The 26,335-nt window shown below is 41.4% G+C and overlaps 1 protein-coding gene across 2 annotated transcripts in view; it reads left to right on the top strand.

The window, feature by feature from the left end:
• PACRG (parkin coregulated) overlaps positions 1-26,335 on the top strand; it is a 535,154-nt gene that overhangs the window by 423,445 nt on the left and 85,374 nt on the right. Inside the window, exon 7 of one of the 2 annotated variants that reach the window (XM_068985431.1) lies at positions 10,980-11,007. The exons of the other annotated variant lie outside the window; for it this stretch is intronic. Within the exon in view, the coding sequence (XP_068841532.1) occupies positions 10,980-11,007 (28 nt within the window). The remainder of the gene's footprint in view (positions 1-10,979; positions 11,008-26,335) is intronic. 2 annotated transcript variants of the gene reach the window in all.

Raw genomic sequence — 26,335 nt, forward strand, 5'->3', positions numbered from 1 at the left:
GTGAGTCCTCTTATCTGGGCTTGTGAAACAAGAATCCTGAAGGGAGTGGCAAACAGACCAAATCCAGCCTCGAGAGTTCAATCCACGGGCACCTTTTCATCTCTAGTCTTTTCATGGGGTGTGGAGTGAGAGCTCCAAAAGGAGGAGTTTGGGGGACACAACATCTCGGGGTGCCCACGGGGAGAAGCACCCTCTGAGAGCCGTTTGCCACAACTGCCAGCCCCGAGCGGGTGGGTCACTGTCATTCCCGGTCTGCCTCTAACCCTCGTGCCTGCCGGCCGACGGTCGTCACTCGCTCAAAACCGGGTGATGCACACGATTTGAGATGCAGGAAACACCCTCACTGCGGATCCAGCGCGTCTTCTCTGGAGCTTCGGCTCAACGAGGAAGGAGGCTTTGCTTGCCTGAGGTCCTTGGTGGGTGCTTGTCCTCCTTCAGTTCATTTGCTCATGTGACAACTGTTTCCGTGTCCGTCGCATGTGCTGGGACTAAAGGAAAAGTTGGTTCTGCGCCTTCTGGGTCTGTTAGACGAGTGTGGCAGACTCCAGGATCACTAATACACACGTGTCACCACCAGCTCATCAGAAAGGGCCACGGGCAGCATGCGAACACCTTCCTGCAGCTTCAGAAGATGAGTCATTTTGAAGATGCAGTGACGAGACGTTCCCTGGCGGGGGATGCACGACAGAACCCTTCCTCGTTGACCGGGTCACTGTGAATGGTGGGACACCTGCCCCCTGCAGCGCTCACCTGCCACCCTGGGACGTGGGGGTGTGGTGTTTCATACCTGAGTGAGGTGTGATCGTATTTTAATCCGTTCCCTGTAAGGTGAAGATAGCTGCATATGCAAATAGTTAAAAGCAAATGTCTGTGTCCATGCTAAACAGTGATTTCTAAGGAAAATGACGAGGAAGTCCTAAATGAACAAAAATTAGGGAGCGATATCTGATTGGAATTCTGTGAGAGCTTTGGGAGTTTCTCATCCCTAAAGGGTAGGGTTTGTGTGTGTGTGTGTGGTTTCATCCATAGGCACTTGGAAGCACAGACCATAACTGTGTTTGCACGTATTTGTAGAAATCCATGAGAAAGGATGGCTAACATCAGGTTGGCCTCAAGATAATGTTCCTCTAAAAGTATTTATATATTGCAATAGGTAGTTGATGGATTATTGAGGTCAAGTTCTTTTATCATAAGTCCTGATTCAACTTTGCACTATAGCATCCAGTCTTCTCTAAGATTATATGTTGTTGTTTAGTCGCTCAGTTGCGTCCAGCTCTTTTGCAACCCTTTGGATTGTAGCTCACCAGGCTCCTCTGTCCAAGGGATTTCCCAGGCAAGAATACTGGAGCGGGTTGCCATTTCTTTCTCCAGGGGATCTTCCTGACCGTGGGATTGAACCCGGGTCTCCTGCATCTCCTGCATTGGCAGGTGGATTCTTTACCACTGAGCCACCTGGGAAGCCCAAGTGTTAGTCGCTCAGTCATGTCCAACTCTTTGCAACCCCATGGACTGTAGCCACCAGGCTCTTCTGTCCATGGGATTCTCCAGGCAAGAATACTGGAGTGGGTGGTCATTCCCTTCTCCAGGGGATCTTCCTGACCCAGGGATCAAACCTGGGTCTCCTGCATTGCAGTCAGATTCTTTACCATCTGAGCCACCAGGAAAGCCTGTGGGAAGCTCAAGATTATATATATTGACACAGACATTCTCAGCTTTTCCCCTTGGATTAATGTTTTTCTGAATGTATGTGTCTGTGTAGGTGAACATCTTGACAGAGAAGGAATACCCCCATCTGTGTGCCTCACCTCTCTTCCTTACCTGCACCAATCACACATGGGACACTAGGAACCTGGGGCTGTGGTGCCTGAAACAGCTAGAAACTGGGAGATACTGAACCAGATAACAGGGAGGCCCTATGGCCAAAAACTAGTGGGCTGTTAGGAGCTAAAAAGGAGAAAAGTACTAATAAAAGATTATTAACATGCCAAAGAGGAGGAGAGAAAATAGAAACAGAAGGATTTATAGAGAGGAGGCACAGATAAGGAAAAGGCAGCATTTTCCCAGACCCTCGGAGGGGTATGTAAGTGGGGAATAAGGAAAGGAAAAAGTCATGGTTTTGTTGTCCCTTAAATTTTCTCAGTGGTGCTGGTGGTAAAGAGCCTGCCTGCCAGTGCAGGAGACATAAGAGACACGGGTTCAGGAGACACAGACATAGAGAACAGACTTAGAAAGGGTGTCGGGGAGGAGGAGGGGCTGAGATGAATGGAGAGGCTGGCATGGAATCACACACTGCCGTATGTAAACAGACAGCCAGTGGGAGATTGCTGTATAACTCCGGGAACTCAAACCAGGGCTCTGTAATAACCCAGAGGGGTGGGAATGGGCGGGAGGTGGGAGGGAGGCTCAAGAGGGAGGGGACACATGTCCACCTATGGTTAATGCCTGGTGATGTATGCCAGAAATCAAACCAGTATTGTAAAGCAATCATCAATCAATTAAAAATAATTTAAAAAAAAAAAAAAGAGATGCAGGTACAATCCCTGGGTCGGGAAGATCCCCTGGGGAAGGGGATGGCAACCCACTCCATTATTCCTGCCGGGAGAATCCCATGGACAGAGCAGCCTGGCGGGCTACAGTCCATGGGCTCACAAAGAGTCAGACACGACTAAAGTGGCTTAGCACACCCAGGTATGCACACGCAAATTTTCAGGAAAGTTAAGTCGCAAGTAATTTCCAATCCAGATCTGGTTGAATTTCTATAGAGAGAAAGAAATAAATTCTTAACTTAGGAAGTTACGTTGAGAGAAGTTGCTAGTATCTGCTTTTGTTATTTCTGATCTGTGGAGCGCCATACTCTTTTTAAACTGATGTCAGTATATATTTTCAGTTTACTGTCCACTTAGTTTGCTTTGTGCTGAATGTTTCTTGAGGATTTTATTTTTTTTCTTTCATAAACTGTAAATATTTGCAACATATCAATGTTCTGACTGGTTTAAAAAAAAAAAACACCTTTGTAGAAAGTGAGAAATTTCTTTAAATGAAAAAAATTTTACCAACATAAGAACACACATTTCCTATAATCTATTGTCCAACTGGTATTTATCTCCGACTAAGGAAGCAGACTTTCATTTTTAAAAATATTCTGTGCACTCATCTTTTTATTTACAGTTTAGAATGTGGTTAATCTCTCAGCTGAATGAAAATGATGACCACTGCCTATTGTGTTTTGCCAGATGAAAGAGGAGATGCCCAGGGTTCCAGAAAATCTAAAAGCAGACAATGTTCAATGAGCAAAGAAATGGACGTGTAAGGTCTCAACTTTGCAACATGTGAATAAAGCTCAAGAAACACTAAGATCAATGGCAGTTATTCAGGGGAAAAAAAATCCTTCGTTCACATTTTTGCTCATCGTATATCTGACGCTTCCACTAAATTCAACTCCCTTCTGTTTACACATTGAAACAATAACACAGAAGCCCAGTTATATATTTTTTCTTACTTTTTAACTCCCCACTACTTAATGCATAAATGGGAGCCTGAGCCATTTTTATGTTGGGTTAAAATGCATGCAACTAATTTTTCTATAAAGTTGAAATAGAAGACTGTCAGGATCCATAACTCTGTCTTTGAAGAAGGTGGAAAAGCCTGGCATCCTTAGTCTCATCTTTGCAACACAATTATGAATCGCTGTTCACAAATACTCCGTGCAACAGAATGCGAGTGAGACCTGACCGTCTTAGAAAAGGCGAGCTCTCAGTCTGCGGAGAGCATATGGATGTCCCCGAGAAGGAGGCGGGGCTTGGGCCCAAAGCTGGCAGGCGCTGCCGAGCATATGGAGGTGGCCTGTTCGGGGCCACAGACTGTCGGCGGGGCTTCCCTTCCTCTCCAGTCGCCTAACATATTGCCTCTGTCTACACAAGCATAACTTAATAGCCAATCTGAATTCCATCGTGGTTAAACTGGTGTTATCCTGTGAGTAAGCTAGCTTATATTGTATAACGTAGTCCAAGGTTAATTCTTGTTTTGTTTACTAAATCAAGCAAATACCCTGAAGAACTGAAATAACTTTATTCATGGGCTATTTCTGAGCTTTTCTTTTTCTTTTCCTAAGACATGATATAGTCCATTCCATCAAGACAGGATGAAGCCAGTGGTGACAAGGGTAGTTTACCACCGCGTATAAATTTAAGAAATAAAACAGCAGAGATCAAAGCTGAAGCTAAATGTTTCTTTAAAAAAAAATTAGAAAAACAATTATCACATGATATGACTTATATGTAGAATCTATAAAATGAAATTATTTAAAAAACAGAAACAGATTCACAGACTTAGGAAACCACCTTATGGTTACCAGGAAAGGCAGGGGAAGGGGTTAGCGTCCACGCGCGACTGTGTCGGAACAGGCCATCAACAGACACACTGAGTAGCACAGGGAGCTCTGCTCAGGGCTCTGTGACAGCCCGTATCAGAGAAGAATCCGGGGAAGAATAGACACACGTGCACGGGTAGCAAAGTCGCTTTGCCGCACACCGGAAACTGACGCAACGTCGCAAACCCACTGTACTCTGTGTGAAGTGAAAATGTTAGAATAAGATAAAAAGATCGGAAACCCCGAAATACACAAATTTTTTAAGTGATCTGTTTATATAGAACATAAACTTGGCTTCAAAAAGTAAAAATAAACAAATGTTAGATTGTGTTAAAAATTAGAATCTTCTTCTACATTAAGTAATGTGTGTCAAAAAACAAATCATCATTTTAGTTACCTATTTTTGACATGCTGTTGACTTTGAAGCTGCTTAGGCTGATCATACTCTTAGATTTCATCTTTTTGACTGAGACCCCCAAAAAGAATACTAAAATATTACTTAAAATCTAGGATGCATATATATATGTGTGTGTGTGTGTGCGTGTGTCAATAACATGTGAACTAATTTGGAGAAAGGGACAGTTCTAAACATCTATTTCGTTAATATAAATATCCACCTCACACTGTGTGAACTAGCATTTCTTAGAACTTATGTCACAGTGCTAGTATTAATCAGAGAAAAAGAAAAACATCACCTTTCTGTTAAAAATATGTGTCTACTGTTAGATTCGTAAGCAGAAAAGCACCTTAGCTAACGTGAGAGGGTATGTTCCTCCCAATGTATTATATGACAGTTGCCCCCTTCATACTCGACTTCCTTTAAAAGAAGCTCTACCGTCAGTGGCTAGGCAAGCTGTACTTGTGAGTAGCTACAAATAGGGCGAGTGGAAGTAATCTACAGCCTCCCACTCAAATTCATTTACTAAATAAGGTTGTGAGCAACATTAGGCACATTTTCCTGACACCTTTCCCTGTTGACAAGGAGTTGGGTGGATTTAGCAGAGGAAGTACACAGAGAACTATTGTTAGCCCTTATCAGCAAATGTGACGAGTGGCCCTGAAACAGAGCATCTCATCATCCAAATGTCTCGGCAGCCTTAGTAAAGAGCAGCCGGGGCAGATGTAAACAGCATTGATGTGACAGTCACCTCCCTGTGAAAGTGGAACTTTGAGAGGAACCAGAAGATGGATTTTGGTTGGGTGAGGTTGAAAGTAGTTGTAAGTTGATCTAGCATTTTGTATTTCACTAATCAATTCCTAAATCTATAAAAAAAAAAAAGAAAGAAAGAAAGAAAGAAAGAAACTACAGTGAGTGCCTGGGTATAGAGTAGAGATTGAATGGTACAAACAACAAATTATTGCTAATATTGACAGGTTATGGTGGAGGGATTACCTAATTTCACAGCTGAGGATAGCACAAAATGAGACAAATATTACATGATGTTTATTCTAAAGGAATATTATGACTTTACAGAGTTTTTGTAATTTCCTTCATATTGATTTTTTTCATAATGTGTGAAATAAGCATGCATAAGATTAGTTAATAATTGAACAACTTCCCAATACATTTAAACTATAATTTGATATGAAGCATATGACACGAAGGAAATAATCATGTTTAGAATTAACAACAAATCTGTTTGAGGCTATTTATGTCTAAAATTGTTGTTCAGTCACTAGGTTTTGTCTGACTCTTTGCAACCCCATGGACTGCAATGCACCAGGCTTCCCTGTGCTTCACTGTCTCCTGGAGTTTGCTCAAACTCATGACAATTGAGTCCGTGATGCCATCCAACCATCTCATCCTCTGTTGTCCCCGTCTCCTTTTACCTTCAATCTTTCCCAGCATCAGGGTCTTTTCCAATGAGTCGGCTCTTAACATCAGGTGATCAAAGTATTGGAGCTTCAGCTTCAGCATCAGTCCTTCCAATGAATATTCATGGTCGATTTCCTATTTTATATGTCTAAAATCCACAAACACAAACTTCACATTCATTTTTTTTTAATCCACTGCAACTCAGTAGTAAACCAAGTCTAGGACAGTCTATTAAAATCAACACTCCATTCCACAACCAATGCATGCAGTCCTTGAGTCAAGCCATCTAAAATTCTTGAAGAATATAAAATCATCCCTGTTGGGGGATCTGTCTGCAACTAGACACTTTATAATGTAACTGTTGCCAATGTCCCCATTGTGAAATGTGCTTGCTGTTTGGGTGAGAATCATACCTTATTCTTTCATACTTAAAAAAAAATACTGTTAAAGATAACAGAACAGTCAGATGAGTAAATAGACAATTATGATGAGACTATAAATGAAGACCTGTATAATGCATTAACTTGCTGCTCTTAATGGACTTAATCTGGGACACATAGTTCAGTTCAGTTCAGTCACTCAGTCGTGTCTGACTCTTTGCGATCCCATGAGTCGCAGCACGCCCGGCCTCCCTGTCCATCACCAACTCCCAGAGTTTACTCAAACTCACGTCCATTGAGTCAGTGATACCATTCAACCATCTCATCCTCTGTCATCCCCTTTTCCTCCTGCCTTCAATCTTTCCCAGCATCAGGGTCTTTTCAAATGACTCAGTCCTTCGCATCAGATGGCCAAAGTATTGGTGTTTCAGCTTTAGCATTAGTCCTTCCAATGGATATTCAGAATTTCCTTTAGGATGGACTGGTTGGATCTTCCTGTTGTCCAAGGGACTCTGAAGAGTCTTCTGCAACAGCACAGTTCAAAAGCATCAATTCTCTGACACATAGCTTTCTTTATAGTCCAATTCTCATATCCATACATGACTACTGGAAAAACCATAGCTTTGACTAGACAGACCTTTGTTGGCAAAGTAATGTCTCTGCTTTTTAATACGCTGTCTAGGTTGGTCATAACTTTTCTTCCAAGGAGCAAGCATCTTTTAATTTCATGGCTACAGTCACCATCTGCAGTGATTTTGGAGCCCCCAAAAATAAAGTCTGTCACTGTTTCCACTGTTTCCCCATCTACTTGCCATGAAGTGATGGGACTGGATGCCATGATCTTAGTTTTCTGAATGTGGAGTTTTAAGCCAACTTTTTCACTCTCCTCTTTCACTTTCATCAAGAGGCTCTTTGGTTTCGCTCTCTGCCGTAAGAGTGGTGTCATCTGCATATCTGAAGTTATTGATATTTCTCCCAGAAATCTTGATTCCAACTTGTGCTTCATCCAGCCCAGCATTTCTCATGATGTACTCTGCATATATATATATATATATATATATGTCTTCTCAAATGTTTACGTATGCATTTACATATATATTTACACATATATATTTCTTCTCAAATGTTTACAGAAGAACTATTGAAGAAGTTTAGATATTTTTCTACCAAAGTCCCATCCATTCTATTATGTGAAATATCATTCTACAATGTAATATAATGTCAAATACTCAGTGGTCTACAACCACTGTTGAACCTGGGAATGAAACCTATCCATTGGGGAGTCCTCAGTAAAACTATCATCTCCACTAAGAATAAAGCAGAAACCACAAGAGCCTGAGTCACGACCTTGGAAGGTCCAGCCCCCTAGTGGGTGGGTGTGTTCATTTCTGAAGGCTGAGATCAGCAGCCTTTAAACCGTGGCCCCCCTTTGGCAACTCATGGATGAAATCTACTGCAGAGGCATGTTGAGGGGATTATGTTGGTTAATACATATTAAAGTACCCATTAAATGACTGGACTCAAGCTAGGAGTCTTCTCAGTGAAATACGCATCTGTTCCCTTCCCTTATGCCGAGTATAAAGTATCAGTTGATGGTGCGCCCAGTTTGTTGTCCTGGGGGCATAACCATGATTTTTTTAAAAGGAGTTTCCTCTTTAGAATAGTGCCAAATATAGAACATGTTAAATAAGAAGCAACAAGCTGTTCAAGTCAGTGAACCACGTTTGGGGGGAAGCCGTTTCATCTCAGGAGTCCGATCTGACCCAGTCACCTCTTCTGACCCTGGGCAGTTCCACACCTATCTAATTAGGCTGTAAACAGCCCTAAAGTTGCTTACAGTGTAAAAATGTCTTCCTTCAAGTAACATTGACTTAATAAAAGTCTTTATTACTTCACTGGAGCCTTATTTGATGATACTAAATTTTTTCTCTTAGGCTTGCTCAATAGGTTCTAATCACAGACCTTTCTCTCTTAAAAAAAAAAAATTCCCTTTGGCTTTTAACAGTGTCATTATGACAGCAACACTTAAAGCTGACCTTTTTGTGGCAGAGCTGGAAATTCTTCTCCAGGCAGTGTGGTAATTCTTTAATACTTCTGTACAAATTGGGCACCCAGCTCACCTCTTACAGGAATGTTTCATAGTCCTATGTACTATGCTATCGTTGGTTTAATGAAAACATTAATGCTTGGTTTCGGTAATGCTTTCCACATAGTAGAGTCCATTTTATAGATGAAATGAACAGACACTTGGGGTCAAGCTAAATCTTGTTTTAAGACTTATCATGATGCTCAAACTGTTTTTCCTTCCCCTACCCACCAGTAACAGAAATGTAAAGCTTACATACACAACTGTCATTCGCGAGACTTTAGACCTTTACCATATTTGACTGAGTTTTTTCATAACTTAAGCATTATGCGTATATAATGGAACTAAAGAAGAAAGTCTTGGGACAAGGGAAATTTGACATGATTTTCAGGATAGTATTTAAATCAATTGTACATAAAATAACTCATGAAAACATTTCATTTAATATGGATATCTAATGGATACCAAGGAGGGCAGGGGGAGTGAGATGGATTTGCAGTTTGGGGCTGGCATATATACACTACTCTGTATATTAGTGAAATAGACAACTAATGAGAACTGACACTCTGGCACAAGGAACTCGGCTTATTGCTCGATGGTGACCTAAATGGGAAGGAAATCCAAGGAAGAGGGGATATGTGTATACATGCGGCTGATTTGCCTTGCTGCACAGCAGAAACAAACCCAACATTGTAAAGCAGCTATACTCCCATAAAAAATAAAATATATGGCTATCATATTGCAATAAAAGATGGCTTCCTAGTTCCTTCACCCCATAAAACAGTTACTGTGTATGAGCAGCTGAAATGGTTGAGCCTCTTGGTTTTGCAGTCCCAGCAAGATCTGCTCGGAGCTAGGAAGATGAGCAAAGAGGAGCCACAGGACGAGAGTATCTCCCCTTCCAGCAATTCTGTCCCAGCCACTAGGGAGGACCCAGCAGAGTCAGCACGCCGCTGCCCTGGGAAGCGCCGCGGTCCAGAGAGGTGTCAGAGCTGAACAGGGCGGGAGGGACATCCGCGTGGTGGGAAACGAAGCCAGCGGCCCTGCAAAGGGGGTCGGGACACAGAGTGACGAGAAGGGCTACCATGCCAAGGGGGAAGAGGGGTGCACAGCAGCAGAGGCAGCGGAGACTGGCTACATGCAGGGGGAGATCGCGTAAGTAAATGTGAAACGGGCGATGGGAGCAGAGGAAGCTGCAAAAAATGGAAAGAAAGGCAATTAGGATATTCCACGTGCTGTTGGATTAGATTTAGAGATGCAGGTGTGACCTCAGATGTTTCAATATATTGACACGTGAAGATAAATCCAGGAATAAACGTGGCTGTGGCTATGAGTGTGTGTGCCTATAGCACTGTTCACTGAGAGGCCGGGAGCAGCAGCACAAACAGTGAGCACAAATAGTCCTACATTTTTAATGCTGTTTTTAAAAACTACAGTTTTAAATACTGTTCTTGCCACAAGAGAAAGCAATGCTCCTTGGAGTAATGGCTGATTCCAGGACTAAGGCAATGAAAGTACAAATAACTAATGAAAAGAGCTAAGTAAGAAAGAAAAGAGAGAAGGCAGGAGAGAGGAAGAAAGAGGGGGAGAGAGAAAAGGAGAGAAAAAGAGAAAAAAGACCTTTAGGAAAAATGGAACATGTGCAGGAGACCCAGATACCCGCTTGAAAGGGCCCCCACTTGCCAGCCTAGGAACAAGCAGAGCCTCAAAATAAATAATAGTAGTGAAATGAAGCATATCAATGAAAAAATTAGGAATTAATGAATCTACATTAATATACATAAATACCTGAATGAAAGTTTGACAGGGAACTGTACAGTTACATAATCTCATAGAATGTCCCTACAAAATGCCATTGATGGCAAAGGAAGAAAAGCAACTTGACTGCAGAGATGGCTGGCAGGCACCCCTTAATCAGAGTTAACATGACCAGGAAGGGGACAAGCTAGTCACATGCCACCTGATAGAAGGCAATGGAACAGCCCTGCCAGAGTGTGAAGTCTGAGTCTAATCATTAAGAAATGTTAGACAAAGCCAAATTGAGGACCATTGTACCAAATAGCTATTCTCTAATCTTTATAAATGTCAAGGGCATGAAAATCAAGGAAAACTGCAGAACCATTCCAGGCTAAAGGAGAATAAGGAGACATCGCGATTAAATGCAACATGTGATTGAGGATTAGATCATTTGTTGATGAAGAATGTCACTGGGACAACTGGAGACATTTGGAAGGAGTTGAGGATTGGATGGTATCAATGCATCAATGTTAGTTTCCTGATTTCCGGGCTTTGTTGTGGTTATTTATGTAGGAGAATGTCCTTGTTTAGGAATGCACACTTAACTATTTGGGAGGGGGTGGTTTCTTTCGTGGTGAGTGGAGTTGACTATCTCATATGATTACTGGCCATGTGTGTTTACTTACAGAGCCCCCTTTCTCTCATTTTTTAAAGTTGTTCTGGTTGTCTCTTACTGATATATATGAGCATTTTGTAAATTAAGGAAATTAGCCCTTCGTTAGTTATTCCCTGGAGAAGGCAATGGCATCCCACTCCAGTACTCTCGCCTGGAAACTCCTATGGATGGAGGAGCCTGGTGGACTGCAGTCCATGGAGTGGCTAAGAGTTGGACACGACTGAGCGACTTCACTTTCATACATTGGAGAAGGAAATGGCAACCCACTCCAGTGTTCTTGCCTGGAGAATCCCAGGGACGGGGGAGCCTGGTGGGCTGCCGTCTGTGATGTCGCACAGAGTCGCACATGACTGAAGCGACTTAGCAGCAGCAGCAGCAGTTATGCACATTGTAAATATCCACACTTCTTGTTTATAGGTGAATTCACTCATCCTTTTTTAGAACATTAAGAGGGTTTAGTTAATTTTGCTTTTATGTTTTAACTCTTTGTTCCACCTGGAATGTATATGGTTGAAAATAAAGAGATTAAGGTCCACTGTGTGTTTTCTCAAATGATGTCAGTTGCTCCAACATCATAATACATATATATATATATATATATATATAATTAGCCTCTCTTTTCTTCACTGTGTTTGAAACACAGCCTTTATCACAACCTATAAATTTCCAATTATTCAGATCTAATTTTGCACTCAAATCTTTTCTTAACTGTCACCTCTTGAATAACAACCTGTTTTCATTCTTACAGCTTAAGAATATGTTTAATAGAGCATTATCCTCTCTTTGCTATGTCCAGTACAGTAGTGACTCATCACACTGAGTCCTTGAAAAGTGGCTTATGTAACTGAAAGTGAAAGAAAGTGAAAGTGAAGTCGCTCAATCGTGTCCAACTCTTGGCAACCCCATGGATTGTAGCCCGCCAGGCTCCTTGGTCCATGCGCTTCTCCAGGCAAGAATACTGGACTGGGTTGCAATTTCCTGAGGAGTGGAATTTTTTTTGTATTTTAATTAATTTATATTTCACAAGTCACATGTGGCTAGTGACCACCCTTGTTGTTCAGTCACTCAGTCGTGTCCAACTCTTTGTGACTCCATGGACTGCAGCCCATCATGCTTCCCTGTCCTTCACTGTCTCCTGGAGTTTGCTCAAACTCATGTCCATTGAGTTGATGATACCATCCAACCATCTCATCCTCTGTCACCCTCTTCTGCCCTCAGTCTTTCCCAGCATCAGGGTCTTTTCCAGTGAGTCGGCTCTTCACATCAGGTGGCCAAAATATTGAAGTTTCAGCTTCAGCATCAGTCCTTCCAATGAATATTCAGGACTGTTTTCCTTTAGGATGGACTGGTTTGATCTCCTTGCTGTCTAAGGGACTCAAGAGTCTTCTCCAACACCACAGTGTGAAAGCATCAATTCTTCAGCCCTCAGCCTTCTTTATGGCCCAACTCTCAATCCATACGTGATTACTGGAAAAGCCATAGCTTTGACTAGATGGACCTTTGTTGGCAAAGTGATGTCTAGGTTTTTTATAGCTTTTCTTCAAAGAAGCAAGAATCTTTTAATTTCATAGCTGTAGTCACTGTCCACAGTGATTTTGGAGCCCAAGAAAATAAACTCTGTCACCATTTCCATTTTTTTCCCCATCTTGGACAGTCTTCTGAGGTCAAGCTTTACTATCTTGTGAAGCTAATCCCTAGTCCCTAACTTTCTTTCCAGATTTTGCTAGGCTATTCTCACATGTTTATTTTTCCTTATTTTTTCTTCTTATAAAAAAATAGATTTTCTGGCTTCCATTAAACTTATAGGACATGTCTATTAGACTTGTTATACTTTGAATATTATATCATCAAGCCTTCCTTTTAAATCCTTTCATAGAGGTTTAAAGTTTTTTTTTATATAATTTTAAGTTCTCAAATTATTCATAGATGTTTTCTCTACTTTGTTTGGTTCTTTTTTCCTATTTCACTTGTTTTGCTGTCATAAATGGCTTGCTTCCTTCCATTTTTTTATGGTATTTTCTCACTGATAATTATTTTTACATAATACAGTTGTTGTGTGTATCAACATATTTGTAATCTGATGGAATTATTTATAATAGTTTGGGGGTGATTTGCTTTGTATTTTCTGGTTATTAATCATAAAATCTGCAGAGACTAACAATAACTCTTTCTTCTGATATTTATACTCTTTATTTCTCTCATTTAACATTGGCTGCTATTTCAGTAGCAGTTTTAAACAGTTGTGGCAATGGTAAACACTTCTGTCTTGTTTCAGATTTTTGTTGTTCAGTCACCAAGTTTCATTCAACTCTTTGCAACCCTACGGACTGCAGCACGCCAGGCTTCCCTGTCCTTCACTATTTCCCTGAGTTTGCTCAAACTCATGTCCATTGATTTCGTGATGCCATCCAACCATCTCATCCTCTGCCTCCCTTTTCTCCTTTTGCCTTCAACCTTTCCCAGCATCAGGGTCTTTTCCAAAGAATTGGCTCTTCAGACTTTTAGTAGGATATTTTTAGTGATTTATCTTTAAACTGAATTCTGGCTTGAGAAAGAAACTACCGACTCATACCTTACCAACAAGTTTTTATATCAGATGTGGATGTTGACGTTTTCAAAATTCCTCTTTTGTTATTTCCTCTATAATTTATACTATTCCCCTCCTTTAACCTTTAACATTCTACTATAAGTTAATCTAACCCACTTATAATCTTTTTATTGATCCTCTAATATATTTAGGAAATAAGTGCTGCTTAGTTGTGGTGTATTTTTTTAACATACTGCTAAATATCTTTATTAATTATTTTAAGATTTTTTAATATTTTGAATAATTATCTAATTTGAGCTATTTCTATCAATTTTTGACATCAGCATATGCTATCATCATTAAACAAAAGGATTGTGGAGGTTTTGTTCCTTTAACAGAGTTTAAATAGGCTGAAGTAGGGAAATAGTAGTTCCATTCAAAGTGGAATTAACTTCTAAAGCAACCTGAGTGTGGCACATTTCTAAAGGTAATTTATTAATAGCTTTAATAACTTTATTTGTGGTTATTATAATCATTTTTATAATAATAATACTATTATATTATACTAATACAAAGGTCCATCTAGTCAAAGCTATGGTTTTTCCAGTGGTCATGTATGGATGTGAGAGTTGGACTATAAAGAAAGCTGAGTGCCAAAGAATTGATGCGTTTGAACTGTGGTGCTAGAGAAGACTCTTGAGAGTCCCTTGGACTGCAAGGAGATCCAACTAGTCCATTCTAAAGGAGATTAGTCCTGGGTATTCATTGGAAGGACTGATGCTGAAGCTGAAACTCTAATACTTTGACCACCTCATGCGAAAAGTTGACTCATTGGAAAAGACCCTGATGCTGGGAGGGATTTGGGGCAGGAGGAGGAGGGGACAACAGAGGATGAGATGACTGGATGGCATCACTGACTAGATGGACATGAGTTTTGGTAAACTCTGGGAGTTGGTGATGGACAGGGAGGCCTGGTGTGCTGCGATTCATGGAGTCGCAAAGAGTCAGACACAACTGAGCGACTGAACTGACCTGAATACTAATATTATACTATACTAATATTATAAATGTTATAGAATATTATATATTATAATATGCTATATTAATACTATTATTATAAATGTTATTAGTGTTTATAATAGTATTATAATAATAGCTTTCTGTCTCATCTGGGGCCTGTTTAAGTAGATTCTATTTTGCTTGGCTAGGTAGATAGCAATGACATTAACCTAGAGCTGAATTCAGAAGGAGAAAATTTAAGGGAAATATGATAATTTCAGTTTTCGGTATGTTGCATAGATGATGCTTATGGAGCGTCAAGATGGGAAACAGCCACTACACAAGCAGAATGCGTATCTTAGGGATACTTATGAGAGATCTGAGTTGGAAAGATGGCCACCTGCATGGCTCTGTTGATGAATGCAGTCACCCACGGAAAACAAAGAAATGAAGAGATAATGTCCAGTGAGGAGACCCTGGAGACCCCAGCAGTTAACTCAGTAGGGGAGAGCTGGCTCTCATAAAAGGTGCTGGAGCCAGTTTCCTTACCATTTGCACTAAAGGAAGAGAACAGTGGAGATGAGGTGGACCTCAGCTTTGGAAGGAGCAAAGGAGTGTCTCCTCCCCATGGGAGAGAGGATACAGGGGAGAGAGGGGACTTCATATTATTGAGGAAACTGAAGTGGAAGACCTTAGACCAAAACCTGATTGAGGACGGGGCATCAGAGAACCATGTGACCATCAGATTCACGAGACTGCTATCAAGAAAAAAGGGGAGGAGAATGAAGAGGAACAGAAACCCAAGGCAATGTTTTTAGGGAAATATTTATAAATGCTTGGAGATGCCATCATTCATGTAGAGCTGAGCTAGATGAGAAGTATTAAAAAAAATCTAAAATGCAAATTAGAGCCTGATGGTTTGAGAAAATCAAAGTTGAGTCTGACTGCTTCAAAGAGTCCTCCATAAATATCATCTGCACACCCTGCATTCTCCCCGGCACACGTGCACAGACACAAAAGTATGCACTGTCACATGGGCACATGCACATACATGCACATGTGCACACACAAGTAATACTTTACAATAATCTGAGGCCCAGGACTGGCACCATTACCACATTTGCCCCCTCAGCAGTCCAATTTATTTTAGTCAATTTTACTTAGGACACCATCGTCCAAGAACAAAACCACGTTACTTAAGGTTCTACTCTTATTAAGGTTCTGAAACTTTACAGTATTCAATCGACTTGCTTGCCGAGGTCCAGCCTCAGCAGAGTCCAGGGATATCCTCAGGATGGACGACATTGGCAAATGAAGAAAGACAGAGCTAGAGATAAGGAAAGAACGACACGGGGTGACCAAGCTTCAGTGAGCGAGGCCCATTTCACTTTATTTTCCTCGGGGCTTTTATACCTTGAGTTGTACATATAGCAGGGTGAAAATGCAGAGTCAACTCAACATTCCATCAGTATTAACTTTTATCAATACCAGATTCTTTTCTGCAAGAGTCTTATTTTTTGTACATCATCTTCTGTCCCAGAGGCCTGTTGATATTCCATGACCTCTTTTTGATAAATGTTGGTCAGCCAGAACAATAATTTTCCCTTAAAGTGTTCCTTCTTAAATTTTTAGCCTGCATCACCCTTAAAGTACAGAGTTACATTTTTATGGAGCAAAGATTCAGCAGGTTACACCAAAGAAAGAACTTATTAACTCAAAGTCTAATGTTGCTAATGTTAAAGCTGCTGCTTATTATTTCTATATCTTAACTATATGCACTCCCAGGAACACAATGGATAAGGGATGTGAGAACTTGGCAGCAAGCATAGGCTCAACAATGTTGCAAGAGTCTGGATAAACCTGCCAGGTAAGTTAGAACACTAACAGAGGGTTTGAAACACTCCTTTCATGCCCAGGAGATTTATCAACTAGAGCCCTAAGTTAACTCTTTTGGTCAGGGACAGCCCCCTGCTAATGTCAGAAGAGCTAGTGAAAGACATAAAATAATAAGACAGACAGATTCTGGTTTGGGGGGTAGATGCTCGAGCAGGTCCAGGGGGTCCGTGGAGTCCTGAGGCCTTGCTTATCAGGACTCTTCCGCATGACCTTGTCATGGGTGGGATCTCCCGTGCTGGCTCCCGGCACTTGCTTTCAACTTTTCCTGGTTTAATTAAATCCTTCAACACTCCATGTAAAAACAATGATCATTTCTATTTGCCACACCTATAGAATTTGGTTCCCCAGGAGGAGCTTTGAAATACCCACTAGCATTCCACTAACACAACGGTGCAAATGCATCTTCCCAATTTCATTCAAAATTAGCTTGAAGCCCTAAAAGAACAGGGCCCAGGGCACAAGTGTAAAGAGACAGTCATAGGGCTTGGTGGTGTAGGGTGAGCTCACTGAGTGAGGTCTAACCCTCCCTGGGGAAGTTAGGGGTGCAACCCTTTGGGTCTAAGGATAATGCTGGAAAGGCATTATACAGGCTCCCAGCCCCGAGTGGCAGCTCAAACTCTGGAAATCCACCCACAGTGGGTGCAGGGCTTCCCAGATGGCTCGGTGATAACCCGCCTGCCAATGCAGAAGATGCAAGTTCAGTCCCTGGGGAGAGAAGATCCCCTGGACTAGGAAATGACAACTACTCAGTATTTTTGCCTGGGAAATCCCATGGACAGAGGAGTCTGGTGGGCTGCAGTCCATTGGATCGCAAAAGAGTCAGACACGACTTAGCAACTAAACAACAACAGCAGCATCAGCCAGCCAGCCCTAAAATAGTAGGAAACGAGCAGGAGGCCATGGGCTGATCTACGTGGATATCAGAGTCCTTACAAGGAGGCCTGGGTGCAGGGAGAAGCCCAATCACAGATCAAAACTGCTATAATTCCACAACTGTACAGCTCAAGTAGGCAACGTGCTTTCTACATATTCCTGGGGAAGTCATATTTGCACCATCTTAAACAACTGTTTCATTGCTCATTCTTTACTAATAATTTAGCTTCCTATGTGCCTAAGAACGGGTCACAAGAATTACCATCCCTTCCCACCAGAAAGAATATATATGGCTTCCCTAGTGAATCCGATGGTAAAGAATATGCCTGCAATGCAGCAGTTGTGGGTTCGATCCCTAGGTTGGAAAGTCTTCTGGAGAAGAGAATGGCTACCCACTCCAGTATTCTTGCCTGGAGAATTCCAGGGGCAGAGGAACCTGGTGGGCTAGAGTCCATTAGGCTGCACAGTCAGATACAGTTGAATGACTAACGTGTACACACACACATATTGTTCAGTCAGCTGTGCCAGTACCACCCATTCTGACCTGCTTCCTCCCACAGCAGACTCAGCACTTTGCAATTATCGAAAGCCAGCCCCTCAAGTTGCACTGAAACTCCTGCCCTCTCACCTACCCAAGAATTTCATTTCTATGATTCCATTTTCTACTGCGTTTGCCATGTTTTAAAAAGATCACTTGTTTCCCCCACATTCTTTTATGTTTTTCACACCGTTTTTGTTTTTCATGTCGACAAAGCTCCTCCATGGTGTTGCCCACCCTTTCTGGACCCAGTTCCTCGGCACCTGAGCCCCTTCCTTCCACAGCTGGCTCTGCCTCTCTGCCCCCTCTACAACGTTAAGGGAGCCTCCATCTTGGCAGAAAGTCAGCCCCTGGCCCTCAGCTCACGCAAACTCTCCCTTGACACAGGCTTCTTGGGTTCCAGGACAACAGGCTCCCAGGGTTCCTCCCAGCTCACTGGTCACTCCCAGGGCTTCATGGTGCTTCCCTCTGCCTGTGCAGGACCACATGACTCAGGCTTCAGGCCATCTCTTTTCCAGCTTCACTTGAAGCAACTGTGCCTGCAGGGGTACCTTGGCGATGTCTGGACACTTTGTCACACCTGGGGGGCAGTGCTGTGGGCATCCGGTGGGTCAAGGGCAGAACAGCTGCAATCAGCACCCTACAGGGCACACGACGGCCCTCCACCCAGAGCACCAAGCATCAGCTGTGCCTGTCTGCTGAGAAGCCCTGTTCCAGGACAGGGTTTTAAATCATTTTGTATACAGGTGATTGAGCCCAAGATTTATGTGTGCAACCCTAACCACCTTTCCAATTTGTATGAACACCTGCCCACTCACTATGCAGATTTGAATATCTATAAATAGGTGACTCAAAAGAAACCTCCAATGCACAACTCTTTATTTCTCCCCAAAATCTACTCCTCTTTGGTCATTTCCTTCTCAGTCTTAATAGTAATAGTTAAAATGAACTATTAACCAAATGCCAGATACCATCCTAAGGGTTTATCTGGATTATTTGATTTAATTCTCACAACATCCCTAAGAAGTAAGGCTCATTATTATCCCCATTTTTGAGAAAGGCAAATTTAGGTTGAGAGATGGGCACCACCCATCACGAGACTGAGTGTGCTGCCAGGGTGTAGGAGATGGACTGTGTGTCAATAAGGAGAAAATCTGAACAAAAGTTATGCACCAAAAAAAAAAAAAAAAAACCACACACACACACAACTATAAGCACCATCTTTTGCAAGTTCACAAATGAAGAAGGAGTAGAATTAACAGCAGTCCTAAAATTGCTGAGGCGTTTGCCCAGTCTGTCCTAGGGAGAAAAATTTGAACCACTAAGAATGTGTACTCTGCAAAAACAGATATTGACATCAGATAAATAAGGACACACTTGTGAATGTTAACATTTATAAATTACTAGGTCCAGACTGCATGCATCCCAAGTAATTAAGAGAATTGACTCTAACACTTTAAATGTTACTTTTGAAAAATCGCATAGAGTTGAAGTAATATCAGCATGCCATAGATAAAGTTACCAATTACTGAGCTCAAAAAGGAAAAATAAATGAGAGTGTAATATTACTGGAATAATTTGACTTAATCTATAGACATCTTGCCTCAAATAATTACCAATTAACTTATGCTAAAAAATTTAATAAGAATGGTACATGCATATCATGTGAAAATAGAAGTAAAATAAGAGTATTAAAAGTGTATTAAAATATCAAGAATGAAAATTTGTACCTGATTGAGAAAGCAGTTGCTGAGTGCCCGCCGTATTCTGGGCAGCATTCTGGGCATGATGTGGGCCAAGGAGAATCCAGGAGGAATGAAACAGAGTCCCTGCCTTCAGGAAGCTTCTAGTCTGGTGAGGGAGGTGGACCACTCTGCTTGCAAAGCACGAGCACAAACTCATCCCTGTAAGGAAGTCCAGGTATAGGCCTGTAGGAGGACTTAATGTTGGAAGAAGGAAAGGGCAAGAGAAGACCATCAAAAGAAGCTGGGGCAGAGGGGCCGAGTTTGCAGTCTTCACACTGACTTCACTGTATTTCTTTTAGAATTTTTACTGGAGTATAGTTGATTTACACTGCTGTGTCAGTTTCTGCTGTACAGCAAGCAGGGTGAGTCATTTATACATACACATACATGCCCTCTTTTTTAGATTCTTTTCCCATATGGTCATTACAGACTACTGAATCGAGTTCTCTGTGCTGCACAAAAGGTCCTTATTGTGGTTAGTCCCTTTGTCACGTCCGATTCTTTGCTTTTGGACTATAGCCCACCAGGTTCCTCTGTCCATGGAATTTTCCAGGCAAGAATACTGTAGTGGGTTGCCATTTCCTCCTCCAGGGGATCCTCCCAACCCAGGGATCGAACCTACATCTCTCGTGTCTCCTGCATTGTAGGTGGACTCTTTACCCACTGAGCCATTGGGGAAGGCCCCAGTCATCTTATTAATTAAGAAGGCACTATTAGTTAATTATTAATTAATAGATAACTATTACCCTAATAGATAACTTATTTAATCAATAGATAGCTATTATCTACTAATAGATAATAGGTAGGTTCTTATAGTTATTTGTTTTATACTTGGTAGGTTGTATCCATGTCCTGCCTATTGACTTTACACCCAGGCCCTCATGTACTTTCGCAAGAAGGCCAAGGTGGGTAAGCCAGCTAGCACCAGAGAGAAGAAGCACCCATCCCAAAGAAGGACTAGCCCAGAACTTCGGTCTGCTCATCAGAATGACTCAACCAGCCAGAGACTATAAGAAAGACAGGCAGGTACAGCGAAGCCAATAAAATATACTCAAATTGGAGAAACTAATTTCAGCTTAGAAAAATAGCCACTAATGAAGATTCTTTTAAATTAATATTTAGGTTCATCAGTTCAGTTCAGTTCAGTTGCTCAGTCATGTCCGACTCTTTGTGACCCCATGAATCACAGCACGCCAGGCCTCCCTGTCCATCACCAACCCCCGGAGTTCACTCAGATTCATGTCCATCTAATCAGTGATGCCATCCAGCCATCTCATCCTCTGGCATCCCCTTCTCCTCCTGCCCCCAATCCCTCCCAGCATCAAAGTCTTTTCCAATGAGGCTGCAATAGTGAAAAAACACACCAAACGTCAAAGCAAGCATGAATATAAAGTTTAGAAATATAAGCAAAAGGAATGCTTTTAAAATAAATATATATATATATATATAGAGAGAGAGTTGGTTACTGTTTCTAATGTGTATATCAGTTTAAAATAAAATGAATTTTTTAAAGCTGTCCCTAAATGGTTTCAACATAAGCCCGTGTCCACCCCAGAATCTGACTAGTTCTCCTAGTAATAAATTCTTCAAGTAAAAGCTCATAGGACTTGTGTAATCAAAGAGTAGGCTAAGTGCCTGAGCCCAGAGGATGATTGTTGTTATTGAAGTATGGATGATTTACTGTGTCATGTACAGCAAAATGATTCAGTTACAAACACATGCGTGTGTCCCTGGTCCTCCAGGAGGACCTTGCTGTTTGCTCTATATATAGTAGTTTATATCTGTTATCCCAAACTCCTAGTTTACCCCTCCCCCACCCCATCTCCCGTTTGGTAACCATGGCTTGTTTCATATGACTGTGGGTCACAGAGTCATTTCTGTTTCTGTTTCGTAAATAAGTTCATTTATATCATCTTTTAGGTTCTACACATAAGATATCATATATTTCTCTTTCTCTGCCTGACTTACTTCACTTAATACAATAACTTCTAGGTCCATCTATGTTGCTGAAAATAACAATTGTTGTTCAGTCACTAAGCCATATCCAACTCTTTGAGACTCCATGGACTGCAGCATGCCAGGCTTCCCTGTCCTTTACCATCTCCCAGAATCTGCTCAAACTCATGTCCATTGAGTCATGACCTTCCAACCATCTCGTCCTCTGTCACCCCCTTCTTCTTCTGCCTTCTATCTTTCTCAGCATCAGAGTCTTTTCCATTGAGTTGGCTCTTCACATCAGGTGCCCAAAGTATTGGAGCTTCAGCCTCAGCATCAGTCCTTCCAATGAATATTCAGGGTTGATCTCCTTTAAGATTGACTGGCTTGACCTCCTTGCAGTCCAAGGGACTCTCAAGAGTCTTTTCCAAAACCACAGTTCAAAGGCATCAAGTCTTCATTGCTCAGCTTTCTTTATGGTCCAACTCTCACACTGTACATGACTACAGGAAAAACCATAGCTTTGACTAGACGGACCTTTGTTGGCAAAGTAATGTCTCTGCATTTTAATAAGATAAGTTTGTCATAGCTTTTCCTCCAGGGAGCAAGCATCTTTTGATTTCATGCCTGCAGTGATTTTGGAGCCCAAGAAAATAAAGTCTGTCACTGTTTCCATTCTTTCCCCATCTATTTGCCATGAAGTGATGGGACCAGATGCCACAATCTTAGTTTTTGAATGTTGAGTTTTAAGTCAGCTTTTTCACTCTCCTCTTTCACTTTCACCAATAGGCTCTCTAGCTCCTCTTCGCTTTCTGCCATAAAGGTGGTGTCATCTGCGTATCTGAGGTTATTGATATTTCTCCCAGCAATCTTGATTCCAGCTGTGCTTTATCCAGCCTGGCATTTTGCATGATGTGCTCTGCATATAAGTTAAATAAGCAGGGTGACAATATACAGCCTTGATGTACTCTTTTTCCAATTTTGAACCAGTCAGTTGCACCATGCCCTGTTCTAACTGTTGCTTCTTGACCTGCATACAGGTTTCCCAAGAGGCAAGTAAAGTGGTCTGGTATTCCCATCTTTTTAAGAATTTTCCACAGTTTGTTGTGATCCACATAGTCAAGCTAAATAAAGCATATGGGCCATGAAATCTATTTATTTTTTTCATTCTGTATACCTTGAAATTTAATATCTATTCATGCATTTCAAAACTTTTAAGCACTGTCTGAAATAAGTTCTCCTAATGGCTAATTCATTTTCTTCCTGGAATGTAAACAAGAGGAAAGGAGATGACTTATTTTGAGAAAGTTGACTCTTCATTTAGTATTTTGTTTATTCAGATGTTAAATCTCACTATACTAAAAGTGCTAAATTTTAGACCCCCTTTTGAAACACAAATTCTTCTGCTTCTCGGAGCACTCAGATATCACCTCACAGTTTGCTTGCCAGAATCATCATTTTATGATCTATTAAGGAATCATCTGTGGACTTTACCCCAGACTTTTAGGTTTAAGTTACTAAAGCCTCAGCACCAGTACCTTGTTAATAGTCAAATACCATAGTTTTTCTTTTTAATTAATTTCATGACTTTTTAAAAAGACTTTTTTGTGTGTGGAGGGCTTCCCTCATAGCTCAGTTGGTAAAGAATCCACCTACAATGCAGGAAACTCCCCCTTCAATTCCTGGGTTGGGAAGATCTGCTGGAGAAGGGATAGGCTGCCCACTCCAGTATTCTTGGGCTTCCCTTGTGGCTGAGCTGGTAAAGAATCCGCCTGCAATGTGGGAGACCTGGGTTCGATCCCTGGGTTGGGAAGATCCCCTGGAGAAGGGAAAGGCTGCCCACTCCAGTACTCTGGCCTAGAGAATTCCAGGGACTGTATAGTCTGTGGGGTTGCAAAGAGTCAGACACAACTGAGTGACTTTCACTTTCACCTTTGTGTGTGGACCATTTTCAAAGTCTTTACTGAGTTTGTTACAATACTGCTTCTGTTTCATGTTTTGATTTTTTGGTCAGGAGGCATGTGGGTCTTAGCTCCCTGACTAGGGTTTGAATCTGCACCCCTGCATTGGAAGGTGAAGTCTTAACTGAAAGGGAAGTCCCCTATCTCATGACTTATTCTTAAAAAGGTGTAGTTGTTATGTTAGTTTCAGATGTATTACATAGTGGTTTGACATTTGCATACATTATGCAATGATCATCAGGAGAAGTCTAGCAGCCATCTGTCCCTATACAAAGTTATTATAATCTTACTGACCATATTCCTTAGTCTGTGTATTATATACCCAGGCTTATTTATTTTGTAATTGGAGGTTTTCACCTCTTAATCCCCTTTACTTATTTCACCCACCAATCCAAGCCCTTCGTTCTGATAATCATCTGTTTGTTCTCTGTATCTATGAGTCTGTTTAGTCTGTTTTCATTTTGGCTATTGTTTGTTTTATTTTTTAGGCTCCACATGTACCTGAGGTCATATGGTATTTGTCCTTCTCTATCTATCTTCTTTAACTTGTAATACCCCCTAGATCCATCCATGTTGTCACAAGTGCCAAGATTTCATTTTTTTCTTATGTCTGAGTATTATTCCACTGTATACATATATATATATATATATATATACACACACACACATATATATGTATACATATATATATACCACATCTTGTTGCTTCCATATCTTTGCTATTATAAATAATACTGCAATGAGCATTAAAGTACATATATATTTTCAAGTTAATATTTTTGTTTTCCTTGGTTGACTATCCAGAGGTTAAATTGGTGGGTCATATGCCAGTTTTATTTTTAATTTTTTGAGGGAACTGCATATTGTTTTCCATAGCCGATACATCAGTTTACATTCCTACTAGCAGTGCTAAGGGCTCCTTTTTCTCCACCTCTTCATCAGTGCTCTTTAGCTGTTGTCTTTTTGATGGTAACTATTCTGACAGGTGTGAGGTGATACCTCATTGTGGTTTTGATTTGCGTTTCCCTGATGGTTGACCACTTTTTCATCTGTCTGTTGGCCGTTTATATTTCTTTGGGAAAATGTCTATTCAAGTCTTCTGCCTATTTTTAATCAAGTTTTTTTGGAGTTTTTGTGTTGAATTGCATACCTTATATTCATAATATATTTTGGATATTAACCCCTTACTGGATATATTGTTTGCACATATTGTCTCCCATTCAGTAGGCTGCCTTTTTATTTTTTTGATAGTTTTTTTCACTGCGCAAAAGCTTTGTTTGATGTAGTCCTATTTGTTTAGTTTTGCTTTTGTTTTGCTTGCCTTAGGAGACAGATCAATATATATATTGGTAAGCCTATGGCAAACAGCATACTGCTTATGGTTTCTTCTAGGAGTATTTTGGTTTCAGGTTTTATATTTAAGTCTTTAACCCATTTTGAGCTTATTCTGTATATGGTGTCAGAACGTAGTTCAGTTTAATTTTTTTTCCATGTAGCTCTCCCGTTTTCCTAACACCATTAATGGAGGAAGCTGTCTTTTCCCCACTGTATGTTCGGATCTCCTTTGTGTAGACTAATTAACCATATAAGCGTAGGTTTCTTTCTGGGCTCTCCATTCTCTTCCTTCAGCCTGCGTGTCTGCTTTGTTGTGCCAGTGCCATACTGTTTTGATTATTGTAGTAGAGTCTGTAGTATAGTTTGAAATCAGAGTGCATAATACCTCCAACTTTGTTCTTCTTTCTCAATATTGTTATGGTCATTTGGGATCTTTTATATTTCCATACAAAGCATTTAATAACTAATTTTTAACTTCTCCATAGCAACACTAAGATTAAAGCGTCTGCCTGCAATGCAGGAGACCTGGGTTCAATGCCTGGGTCGGGAAGATCCCCTGGAGAAGGAAATGGCAACCCACTCCAGTATTCTTGCCTGGAGAATCCCATGGATGGAGGAGCCTGGTGGGCTACAGTCCACAGGGTCGCAAAGAGTCAGACATGACTGAGCGACTTCACTTTCACTTTCACATAGCAACACAGACAACTGTGTTCTTTGTATTAGGAAATTGATACTAGTCCTCCTGTGTGTCACCCACAAGTATTCATGGAGTACTTACAAGAATCTACATGTCTGCTTGTTGCTGGGAGAACCAAAGAGGTATTCACCTTAAAAACTCCCTGAAACATGACTGGAGAAATAAGGAAAGGATACAGGATGGTGTATAACTGAATGCTAAGTTGTCACAAGTAGAGTAAGATTTCTAGGAGAAAAAACCCCACACCCTAACTTACCGTATCCTTAAGTTGTCAGAAGAAGCTTCCTGGGGTACCTCTGCTTTGAATTAGACTCTGAAAGGTGGTATTTGGAGAGAGAAGGAACACCCCTTTGTCAGGAAAAGTAGTCCATGAGAGAAGTCTGGGAAATAGTCATGAACGTGGTAGGTAATCAGGGTGCGGGGAGGAAAAGATTCTGTAACATGTAGACACAGCCGAGAAGACCCACGTAAAGGCAAGATTCTCCCCCTAGCCCTGGAAATGGAGCCCCCAGACAAGGGCTGCCATCGTTGCCCCCATGGCTGCTGGCAAGGGGGGTTGAGGAAACCAACGTGAGCACACCGGAAGCAGACCAGAAAACATGGGGCAGATTCGCTTCCTGCCCACAGCTCTGTCCATAAGTTGCTTCTCCACAGTTGCCTCTTGCTGCTCTTTTCATCCCTTTCCCTCAGCGGCTAACCTGTGTCCTGTCCCATTAACGGCTCACAGTCATACCAGTGAGCGTGCTCACAGCACAGAGGGAGTCA

The sequence above is a fragment of the Capricornis sumatraensis genome, chromosome 13 (assembly GCF_032405125.1).
Source record: "Capricornis sumatraensis isolate serow.1 chromosome 13, serow.2, whole genome shotgun sequence".
NCBI classification, from domain to species: Eukaryota; Metazoa; Chordata; class Mammalia; order Artiodactyla; family Bovidae; genus Capricornis; species Capricornis sumatraensis.